Genomic DNA, 11,694 nt, shown 5'->3' on the forward strand with positions numbered 1-11,694 from the left:
GCTTGGGCTAGTCAAAAAAGCATGGTTCAAATCTCAGCTCTATGGACAACCATCCACCTTAAGGAATAGTTTTTTTTATACACCTTAAGGAATAAGTTGGTGGAGAAATATGAGATTTTCGTTATAAAAAAAGACAAAGACTATTTGTTAGTCTGGGACCATCGTTGCCCTCTGGATCTCTCGTGCAATAACTCGTCATCACCATTTTAAAATGGCCATGATGCATGGTCCCCCGCTAACTCTCGGTGGTCTCGTCTCTAATGATAGGGATAATAATCACGTCCTTTCAGCTAGCTACTAGTCTCATACTCAAATTAAAATTTTCTTTTATGTTGTGTGAGTGCATATGTACAATGATATTTAAAAAAAATCATAGATTTCTTTCGCCGATGGACCAGCATTGAGTTTCCTACACAGATTTGCGGTTCTGCACTGTCCAATTGCGCTACAGCGCTCGCTCGCGCATTCCGTTATCGAGCCTCCATGTCACACCGAACGGTGGCCTCGCAGAGAGTGTCCGAGTGACCTGACAAATTTTGCAGTGGCTGAGGTTATGAGTTCAAATCATCACATAGACGTCCAATCCCGACCTCAGCATCATACGGGTAGCTCGACTCGACCTACTGCTTACTATGACTCATAATGCCTCTCTCCACGTTCTAGAGCTCACTAACACAATGATAAAAAGGTAAACTGACAGTCTGGAACTCCGGATCGGTGAGGATTAGGTCAAATCCTTGCGGATGATTAGGAAAAAAAAAAACAAAAGAGAGCAAGGGCGAACTCAGAATCAGATACTCTGGTAGCCAATGGAAGTCCTTGAACCCTTTTTTTTTTTTGCCATGAGCGAGGAAGACGAAGAAGAGAGAGATGGATGAGCTCTCCATCTGGCTCCTGTGGCTCCTCTGCATCCTACCTACGAAAAGGGGTAGGTTAATCTTGGTCTGCTCCATCTAAAAAAAACTTGCTCAACCCAACCCACACGCCAAATTGCACTGGATTGACTCATGGCAGCTCGTCCTCACCACACCCGCGCTCGCGAGGATTCACGGCAAGGCATGGATGGAGGCATAGAGCGGTATAAATTGCACTGGGTTGACTCATGGCAGCTCGTCCTCACCACGAGGTCGCAGCTCCCAACCCAACCCACACGCCAAATCCAATCCCAGTCAACCACCACCACCACCACCACGCGCACCGTGCTCACGCCGCTGCCGCTCCTAAACAACTGCTGAATCCCACCAAGGGCCCACGCTTCGCTGTACAGTTGTCGCCGCTGAGTAGTTTAGTCCTTTCGGAGGGGGGCGGCCCGGATGGCCGTGTCCTCGTGGGGTTCCCGCAGACCCAGTCCCGGGTTTGAGGTGTCTCTTCGCCGCCGCCGCTCCTTCTGGTTGCGGGGAATGGTTGCGGAGTTGTTGGATTCTCGGCTGGGGTTTTAGGGTCTCCTGGCCGGCTCTTGGCCTGGGGAAGCGGAGGTTCTTGCTGGCGGCCGGATTTGGTGCCGGAACTGCTGAATGGTGGGTTGGGTTCTTGCTGATATGGAAATTTTTAATTTTTTTGCTGTTGTTCTCTTCTGTTTCTCTTTGCTTCTGTTGCAATTTGTGATGTGTACTGAGTTCTGAATGCCAGAATGGTTGGATTGTGAAAGGACCATTCTTCGTTGGGGGGCTGTGGGCTCAATGTTGGGTTTTCGATGTGAAAAATTGCATCTTTTTGTTAGATTTGCGGTATTTTTTGTTGTTTGTAGTCAAACAGTGGAGGAATTTGGTTTGAAATAACGGTCTGGATCTAGTGCAGTTTTCGTACTTCCTACAGAAAAAAGTGTAATTTTCGTACAACTGTTCCCCTTTTATATTTATTGCCAGAATTCCATGTGTATTCTTCTTTTCTTTGGTGCTAATGTCGGGATTATTCAGTTAGCTTTCGTGACTCATCATACTGTCATAGCCTTCTGATGAACTGTTACATGCTTTAATTGTTTTAAATTATGTGTTTTCAGACTTGAATTCAGGGAGGGGGAAGCTTCCATTTTCTTTCGACTTCAAAAGGGGATGGCCTTGTCAAATGATGGAAAGATAAAGGTATGTGTGGATGTGCTTATTGTTTCACTTCATTCATACGATCATATTCTTTCTGACCTTTCTCTCCTTGATCTTCGTTTTCCCCTTATTTTTCTTGATACATCTTGAATGCATTTGCATTATTGCAGTTAAATGGAGCATTTGACTTAAAAGTGTTTTGCTTTGTACTGTAGGGCTGTCAGCCGAAGCTTTTTGGGACAAAAGATAAGAAAGTCGCAAAGAAGGCAGACCGTGCAAGCTGCTCCACAGGTTAGTTCATCCTCTTCCTTTTGAAAAACTGTATCAACACTAAATGACAAGTAGGACGCTGATAAATGGCGACAGATAGCTTAGGATAGTTTTATCAAATTTCATCCCATCTGGGTTGAAAAGGGAGATGGTTCAAGTCAGTTGACAACCACATGGATATGGTCAATTGAGCCTATGCTAACTTCGCAGAACGTGAAATGCTTCTATGGATAGTCAGTGTTCAAATATGTTTATTCAAAGATGCTTGGGTTCATATGTTCAACAGTGCTGCACTTGATCTATTCATTTCAGAACTTCGACATCTTTTACAAACTGAATTCAGTACAACTTTGCTAGTTTATCTTGATAACATAATAGTGACCAACTGTTTCATGTTCTCTTGTCAATTGTAGTTAAGTGCGAATCAAGCAGCTCGAAGTCACCATCTTCGTCTCCCTTCCGAAAACTTTCAGGTTGATTTTTATTGGCAACTTTGCTCCCTGGATTGTTCAGGTTTAATTTGATTGGCTTATTTTTTGTGTTTCTTTGGACTAAATGGAAGCAGAAGTTAGGAGCATACGTCTCAGCCATTTTCTAGCCCACTCTTCGAATGCTACAAAATCTGAACATGTCAGGTCAGACAATTAGCCTTGCATGTTCAGTTATACATGGAAACCAGAACAACTTTTTTATTCTTTAGTTCATTATTTAGGCTATTTGTCGCCACGTGGAATGTTGGAGGAAAAGCACCCACCGCAGAGTTGAAATTGGATGACTTTCTTCCTTCTGATGACCACTCAGATATTTATGTTTTAGGGTAACCAGTCTCATTACAACTCTGAATTTTATCCATGTCAACATAGCTAATTGCAGTTTTAGCATTTTCTCAAAAAAATGTGTAACTTAATACTTCCATATGTTCCATTCCCTGATTCGTATACTTACGTATAGGTTCAGTATATTCTGGATTTTGTTGATTTCTTAGTTGCCGTAGTCTCTTAGACCATTATTGATATTCTGACATTTATTTATGTTCTCCAAATGATTATAATTTTTGTTTGAGGCTTAGAATTTATTTGGCTTAAGTCAACAGAAGGTGTCATCCTAGCTCTTCTTTTATTTATTCTTTAAACAGTTTTCAGGAAATTGTCCCTCTCAATGCTGGTAATGTGCTTGTGATAGAAGACAATGAACCAGCTACAAGATGGCTTGCCCTTATAAACCGTGTTCTAAATCAACCAGTGGACACTGATGCTGATATCTTTCAGCACAAGCCGTCTTACTCCGTTGATTCAACTTCAGACCTTGATGCTTCATTCTCCAACTGCTCAAGAACAGCTAGCGGTTCTGTAATCTTCCAAAAGTCCTTGAAATCCATCAGGAAATCTTACATGCCATCCCGGAGAAAACAGCTCAAATTCTGCAATTGCCCAGTGGAAATGACCAAGAAATCCTACAAAGACGCTTGCTTTCGATGCCCACAAGCATATGCTAATGAAATGGACTCTTCAGAAGAGGATGAAGTGGATGACAAATTGAATGATGTTTATGGTCTTACTGTTGATGGAATTCCTTCGGCTGCTTCTGCCTCCAGGGACCAGCTAAAATATAACCTCATATCTTGCAAACAAATGGTTGGTATTTTTGTCACAGTATGGGCAAAGAAAGAACTAGTGCAGCATATAGGCCATTTGAGAACATCTTGTGTCGGTCGTGGAATAATGGGCTATCTTGGAAACAAGGTCAGAACCAAATAAAAAATTATCGAAAAGCATTGCATATACTTTGCAGTAGATCCCTTGAGTGATACATGTGTTTTTTTGATTCAGGGATGTATATCAGTTAGCATGACACTGTACCAGACGAGCTTTTGTTTCATCTGCAGCCATTTGGCTTCAGGTGAGAAAGAAGGTGATGAGTTGAGGCGGAATTTAGATGTATTAGAGATTCTGAGGCTCACACAATTTCGAAGGATTTGCAGAAGAGCTGGGCGAAGAATCCCTGAAAAAATTCTTGACCATGAGTAAGAAAGTCATGCAACAGATGCTTAAGTGTTTTTACTGCCAACTGTTATTTTTATTCTTGTGTTGTTTATTTCAGTCGGGCATTATGGTTGGGGGATCTCAACTACCGTATTTCCTTGAGCTACGAAGATACCAAGAGACTTCTGACTGGAAATAATTGGGATGCCCTTTTTGAAAAGGATCAGGTGAGCTCCCAAAAACATAGCACTGCTTCTTTCTGGTTATGGAATGAGAAACCATTCCGCACTTCTATGATACTAGAATTTACTAACATTTTACACATGTTTTCTCAGCTCAATATCCAGCGCGTGTCTGGAAGAGTGTTCAAGGGGTGGAGTGAGGAGAAGATATATTTTGCTCCCACATACAAGTACTCTTGTAACTCAGATTCTTATGCTGGAGAGACTGCCTCATCAAAGAAAAAGAGGAGAACCCCAGCCTGGTATGTACAATGTTCAAAATAGTTTCAGCAAGTTCGAAACTCGTTTCTCGTATGTTAACACTTGTCAATGGCTATAAGGTATCCAGAGTCCAGAAACCTATTTGCACCCAATAATCTGAAATTCCCATATTTTTGTACCGCAAGAACAATGTTTTTTTAGATGAGATAAATCACATTTGGACAGCAAGTTGATTGTGTATATGGAAACAGAAAAGAGGAATCATTCTCGTATGCAGTAAACAAAAATTCGACGTGATTCACATGTTGTTCAGTATTGTGAAATGTGAATATCATAAAAGACAGAGTTACTAACTCATGAATCACACTTCCTAAAATTTGAGTCTACAATCGACTGCATGTGTTGCTCCAAACTTTTTCATGCCAACTACTGGTCTTGTTAGCTGTGCTATGAAAAACATTAAAATAAGTTATCGTCCACTTATTATTGCATGTTTCTTAAGTTGCTCAACATGTCCAGGTGTGATAGAATACTGTGGCATGGAGGTGGTATTGTGCAGTTATCCTACTTCCGAGGGGAGTCTAAATTTTCTGACCATCGTCCTGTCTGTGGAACCTATATCGTTGAGGTTGAAATACTAGATGGCAAATCAAAGAGGGGCTTATCAAATACTAACATTAGAATTGGTGCTGAAGAGCTGTTACCGACAAGTCAGAATGATTAAGGTATGTCTCTTCTTGATTTTGTATTAATCTCCACAGAAATCTGCATCTTCTCGAGCAAGGCACAAAATTCTGTGAAGTCCAGTTTATGCTTGCGTAGGCCATGACTAACTATTATGGGTGTAAAACTGCAGGTGCTGGGACCTGAATCATCTATTAAAGCTATGAGTAGGTTTTTGAGTGATGAACACGATACTGCAGAGCCTTCACATGGACGCTCGGTATTTGTTTCTCAGGAGATTTTCCTGTGACCAGAGGAATGTGATTGGTATGTTGTACAGCAAATATAGTCACGTACTGTTTCAAAAGGAGTAATTTTAGCCATTAGTTTTTTTTTCGAAGAATTTTTAGCCATTAGTTTATATCATATACCTGTAAAATTTCCCCACGAGATTGTTTTGGTTCATTTGGTTTGAACATGTAAGCCAAAGCACGCTTTTTCTTTTTCTTTCAAATTTGTCTTTTGAGCTTTGTAGCTATAAAAAGTTCTAAGTTTGTTTGGAACAGAATCTTACTCAAAGAGTACAATATATCATATATTCTTTATCTCGATTCTCAGATGCTGTAACTTCTGTGAATGAACGGAGGATTGGTAATTATCATTGTTTATAGCTTGTCTTTATCTTTGTTTTAGTATATACTTGTTCCAGCATTTTGGACGACACGGTTTCTAATGTGTAGTTTTGACCATTATTTTCTATTTAAATATACTTATAAAATCCAATAAATTTGTGGTATTATGAAGGTATTTTTCAAACAAATCTACATATTATTGAAGGTCAAAATTTTAAAAGTTTGATCATAACCTTGTTCAAAACGTTAAGCGTCTGTATCCAGAGGGAGTAGCCGGCTAAACGTTAAGTGTCTGTAGCCAGAGGGAGTAGCCGGCTAACAGATTCATCGTTTCAATTAACAACGCAGAACTTTTGTCGGTTCTGTTACCTGCCTTTATTTCTGCCCGCGGTGAACTACCTTTGATACGATCTGAATTTGTTTGCAAATCCTACAATCTAAACGGGCCTTTATTCGTCGGTTTGAAACATAAATATCTCATTTGAAGGACTCAAGATATCTGCAAAATGAAATGATACCCTTTGGGGGAAAGGGCGGTTGAGTTCATCGAAGTGATTGTTTTGACAGGGAGGAATTGGACCTCTAATCTCTTTCGTCATTGTAGCCAAAATATTGCGCGGATGTGCTGGGAAGGAGTATTGGGACGTAACAGTGTCTCTTATACTGTGATGGAAGAATTCCGGTGATACTCGCCGTTCTTTTCCTGATCGGACGGCTAGGAATTTGTTCCAGAAAACAATTGCACAAGGCTGGGTTTCGAGCTCATTTGGATTGCTACCCATGAACGCCTTCTAATTTTGTAGTGGTTGATTGCGACGCAGGCGCGTGTTTGGATTGTAGCCGCAGATTGGCGTGTCCTCATGCACACGCCAACGCCTACGCGTAGTTTTTTTTAGTGTGGGCGGTTGTTTCCTTCACTAGGGTGCCTTTGGTTCTATAAATGTAGCCATCTAGGAGATGATCGTCTAGTTTTATGTTATTTGGTTTGTTGGATAAGGTGGATGGGGTGGTTAGATGGAAGTATATTTCCTTAAATGCTGGATGGCACGGTTCGAGCAAAATCAGCCCATGGGGCGATCCAAGTTAGCTCACGCTAGTGTGTTAGCTCCGGCTCGTGTTCAAGTTTTTTATTTAAATCTTGATTTTATTTGGGAATACAAGAGTGGCCAAAAATTCTAAATATTTTCATGAGCAAACTAGAGTTTATTAGCAACCCATTTTAATTAGTTTGATCTAAAAATCTTAAGCCAATATTTAATTAAAACTCTCAAAAAAGCATACTTTATAAGTTCTAGCAATTTTTAATGCCTCAGATAAATTCTCAAAAATCTAAAAAAATTCATTAGTATTCTTCTCATGTGATATACTAATTTATAAAAATATTTTCAACCCTATGTTATTTTACGAAAAATAAGTTCCTTTGTAATGCTTCATTTATATATAATTTTATTATGTAATGTGATATTTTTTAATTCAATTTGAATTCAAACAGACACAAATTCATCCAAATACTTATAAAATACATATAAATATAAATACATCAGTCTGTTCACTCTAATCCCACCAAACAAACAGAAAACTAGTTTATCATATCCATTTTTATTTTACCAATTAAACAGAAAACTGATTCATCTCATCTATCATAACTAAATAAAAAATTAAATTATACTTTTAAAAAATAAATAATCATATTCCATTCAATCCCATCCTCAGCTAAACATACTAAAAAATTTTAGTTCGCCCACCTTTTTGCCTTTGCCAAAACCAAAAGTACCCAAAATGCCCAAGACAAGGCAGGGCGGTCAGACAAACCTTCGCTTCCTCCCATGAGGCCATGACTGCCTTGGTCGCTTGCCGTTGGTGCTGGCACGTGTTTTTCAGGTGCGCGCGGGCCGTTCGATCATACGAGGCGTGGATTTGAGCGGTGCGGATCTGTCACTACTCGATACACGTGGAACGTGGCGACTACTTCCAACGGGCCACTCGCCGCCGCCGTCCCCGCACCACCGCGCGCCGCCGCCCCCTCTCTTCCTGCAGAACAGGTGATCTCCCGCGAGCGAGAGAGAGAGAGAGAGAGAGAGGCTTCTCGGTTGCAATGGCGAAGCCATGGGCGGGGGCTCGCCCTCCTGCCTTCGTGCGGTTCCTCCTCCTCTACCTCGCTCTCCTCATCAGCCGTGCCAGCGCTGCAGGGGGAGGCGGCAGGGGCAGCTCGGTGTACCCGGCGGCGGTCGTGTACCCGCCTCACTCCCGTCAGATCTCCTGGAAACCCAGGTAGGCAACTCCATCCCCATTCCATCGCTCGCTCGCTTATTCGTCTTGTTTGCCATCTCTCGATTTCATCGAAATCGAGTAAGATGACTGATGCGCGATTCATGGCGTCTGCGCTGCTCAGGGTGTTCCTGTACCAGCACTTCCTCAGCGACGACGAGGCCAACCACCTCATCTCTCTCGTCAGTGCCACTCCACTGCCCCCCAATCCCACAAAACGCTTGTCTTTGCTTCTCAAGTATGCCCAGAATCGACTGATTTTTGGGATTTCCCTTCTGCGTTTCTTCAGGCGAGAGCGGAGCTCAAGAGGTCAGCGGTCGCTGATAACATGTCCGGCAAGAGCACGCTGAGCGACGTCCGCACCAGCTCTGGCACCTTCATCAGGAAGGCCCAGGTTAGGCCTTTCTTATCTCTTCTTTACTTGCGCTGTTTGATTAAGACTGCCTCTGGAAAACAAAGCATTTTCCCCTGGCATGGCAACTGTACGTGCAAATATATAGAGGTGTCAATGCAAGAAAAGTAGGATCTCTTTTAAGTCGGTATGCAGTAGCTGTTGCACAATTGCACTGCATCGTCTCCAACAAGGTGGCATCTCACAAGTTCTAGCAGAACATCAGAAATTACCCCTAAAATGCTTATTTTTTTAATGAATGTGTTTCCCTGTTGCTTGTGTCAACCAGCGGATATGCTGCCTTGTATCCAAAGCGAGCCAAAGCCCATTTTTGGCCTGTTGACACTGATGAGTCCTGCTTAAGTCCCTTTTCTCAGTAGATAAGGTGCCGCTGAAGAGGGGGAAGCAGCAACCAGAAAATTCTGTGGTAGTTGAATTTTTTAGAATGGGAAATTCAGAAACATTCTATAATACTTTCCTCTATTTTTGTCAAATCTGATAATTAGGATACTAGCATTTGGGCCCTACATGTTAGTTTTCCTAGTTTCAATTATGCAGGCTCTAGAGCTGATGATACCTCAAAGACTCTACATCCAAATTTTGGAATCCCAATTATTGGTACTGCTCGGTTGAATCAGAGTCCCTTAGGATTCGGATTTTACACCTGAATGTGCATTTGTGATTCATCTCATAAGCAGGGAGGAAAACAAGTCTTAAGATTGATCTGGTCTATTACTGGATGCTGAGCATCTATTTGGCATGTTCATTTGAATTAAAGATGGAATTTGAGTTTATCTTATGGGGAGTTTTATGTTTTCTACCAAATTAGTGAAATGTGCTGGGAGTGGGAATTCTTCTATTCTTGCACTCCTATTTTCTTAAGGCGTCAGTATCTACTATATTCTGTGACTAACCGTAGCTTGAGTCCAGAAGTTCAGTACTGTCGGCTGTTGAAGCTTTTCTTTACTTTATGTGGTTTATACTTGATGAACAATCATGCTCGAATTTGTAGGATCCAATTGTTGCTGGTATAGAGGACAAAATTGCTGCGTGGACATTCCTTCCAAAAGGTTGTGACTCTCATTGAGGCAATAGCACTGCACTTTTATCTATTGCACATTATCTTTTCCATACTCTTGTTAAAAAAACATTACCTTCGCCATTGTTTCCTTTTTTGGAATTATATTTAGCGCTTGGCAGAAGGTGGCATGATAAGAGTACTTTGCAATTTTTAGTAGATGCTAACCCTTTGTTAAGAGCCGTGATCTATGCACGTAGAATCATGCCTTTCATTTAGTGCCTCTAGAAATTCGCCTCACACTCTCTCTTTTCTCTTGCTAGTTGGCTGTATGCTTGTATCAATTGTGGAGTCAAATCTGGTGCATCTATATGACCTGCTTTCGAGGATTAGCTTATCCAATGTTTTTAATTGTAGCATCTGATGTAATGTTGTGTCATAAAAAACTCTACTTTGATACTAGGGTAATTATTTTGACATGTTCCCTTGTTGCCCTTCTGTTTATGTTTTCCTATTTCATGTATAAGTTGGACCCGCCAGAAGACTGAAACATTTTATCACTTTTGAATTTTCGCTTATGGATGCTGTATTATAATCAGAAAATGGTGAAGATATCCAAGTCCTAAGATATAAGCGTGGGGAGAAGTATGAACCACACTATGATTACTTCACCGACAATGTAAACACTCTCCATGGTGGTCATCGCACAGCTACTGTTCTTATGTATTTAACTGATGTAGCAGGAGGGGAAACAGTGTTTCCCTTAGTTGAGGTAAATTTTCTTTAATTTCCCTTGCTGATAGTGTTTAAGATGATAGAAAGTGGTTCAGATTGTTTTTCTTTTCTGGGCACATGCATTTCTCATGCACACTTCCTGGTTTATTTTGGGATCTTGTATCTAATAATTCTCTAAATGCATTTCTTAAAAGGAGTTTGACGACGCTAAAGATGCAACCTTGTCAGAATGTGCTCAGAAAGGCATTGCAGGTATATTTTTCCAACCAAAGCGCTTTTTGGTATCCCTAATTCATGTATTCTCTGTATGATATGACATCTCTCTCAACTGACATGCAACTTCGTCCTTAGTGAAACCACGAAAAGGGGATGCTCTCCTTTTCTTCAACCTTTGCCCAGATGGTACCACGGATTCATTGAGCCTTCATGCTGGATGCCCAGTCATAAAGGGTGAGAAATGGTCTGCTACAAAGTGGATTCGCGTAGCTTCATTCGACAAGGTTTACCACACGCAAGGGAATTGCACCGATGAGAACGAGAGCTGTGTGAAATGGGCGGCCCTGGGAGAGTGCACAAAGAACCCAGAGTACATGGTGGGAACTGCAGCATTGCCGGGTTACTGCAGGAGGAGCTGCAACGTGTGCTAGCGTCAGTGCCAGAATTTGAAAAATTGATGGTAATGGCTTTTTGGGATCAGATGAGCAGGTTAAAGTAAACCGAGATCTTTGGCAAGGTCTTGATTCGGTATTGGTTTTATTTTCTGATTCCCGGCCTTCATTGGTAACCAGGCAGGAATTAGAAGCCAAATCTTTGCTAGTACTTAGTGTCCATAACCTATGCTAGATGGAGATGCACATTGTCGACGCAACCTAATTTCCATTCAAGAACAAGTGTATCTATTTTTACTCTTTTTCTCTCACACAATTTGTTAGAGTGGTTGAGCCCGCTAGCTCATGAATGGCTAGTTCATTCCAGAATTTACAAACATCTGGATTGATTTCTATCTGTAGTCCTTGTGACCTCTGGAAATTCCTTTGAACTCATGGAAATTCTCCAAATCCGAACTGCTAAGCTGTAAACCACTAGCAGATCCCTCTGTTCATAACAACCGGTCAGGTTCTCGAGTGATAGATGAACAAACTAGTTTTGCGACGCGCTCACGAACCTGCATCCTAGGCCGAAAGCGCAAAACAAGCGCGCGCTCACACCTAGGTTTCAAAATGTGTTGGTAATCGCTCGATATTCACGGTTAC

At 41.4% G+C, this 11,694-nt stretch overlaps 1 protein-coding gene across 1 annotated transcript; it reads left to right on the top strand.

Moving 5' to 3' along the window:
* Nucleotides 1-36: 36 nt before the first annotated feature.
* Nucleotides 37-11,484, top strand: LOC133928142 (type I inositol polyphosphate 5-phosphatase 5-like). The gene is made up of 19 exons (XM_062374402.1): nucleotides 37-1,517; nucleotides 2,000-2,081; nucleotides 2,255-2,330; nucleotides 2,723-2,782; nucleotides 2,875-2,944; nucleotides 3,022-3,126; nucleotides 3,445-4,051; nucleotides 4,139-4,332; nucleotides 4,410-4,518; nucleotides 4,627-4,775; nucleotides 5,254-5,455; nucleotides 5,591-5,677; nucleotides 7,951-8,300; nucleotides 8,422-8,479; nucleotides 8,587-8,691; nucleotides 9,701-9,758; nucleotides 10,306-10,478; nucleotides 10,636-10,693; nucleotides 10,793-11,484. Exons 2-19 carry the CDS (start codon nucleotides 2,052-2,054, stop codon nucleotides 11,086-11,088), a joined length of 2,787 nt encoding a protein of 928 aa, XP_062230386.1. The 5' UTR covers nucleotides 37-1,517; nucleotides 2,000-2,051; the 3' UTR covers nucleotides 11,089-11,484.
* Nucleotides 11,485-11,694: the final 210 nt, after the last annotated feature.

The sequence above is a fragment of the Phragmites australis genome, chromosome 9 (assembly GCF_958298935.1).
Source record: "Phragmites australis chromosome 9, lpPhrAust1.1, whole genome shotgun sequence".
NCBI lineage: Eukaryota > Viridiplantae > Streptophyta > Magnoliopsida > Poales > Poaceae > Phragmites > Phragmites australis.

Bases quoted from the DNA above. Each gene is read 5' to 3' on its own strand.
- LOC133928142 (XM_062374402.1), top strand. From the start codon at position 2,052: ATGGCCTTGTCAAATGATGGAAAGATAAAG. The intron at 4,052-4,138 runs GTCAGAACCAAA...TTTTTGATTCAG, and splicing joins TGGGCTATCTTGGAAACAAG to GGATGTATATCAGTTAGCAT. The intron at 4,776-5,253 runs GTATGTACAATG...CAACATGTCCAG, and splicing joins AAGAGGAGAACCCCAGCCTG to GTGTGATAGAATACTGTGGC.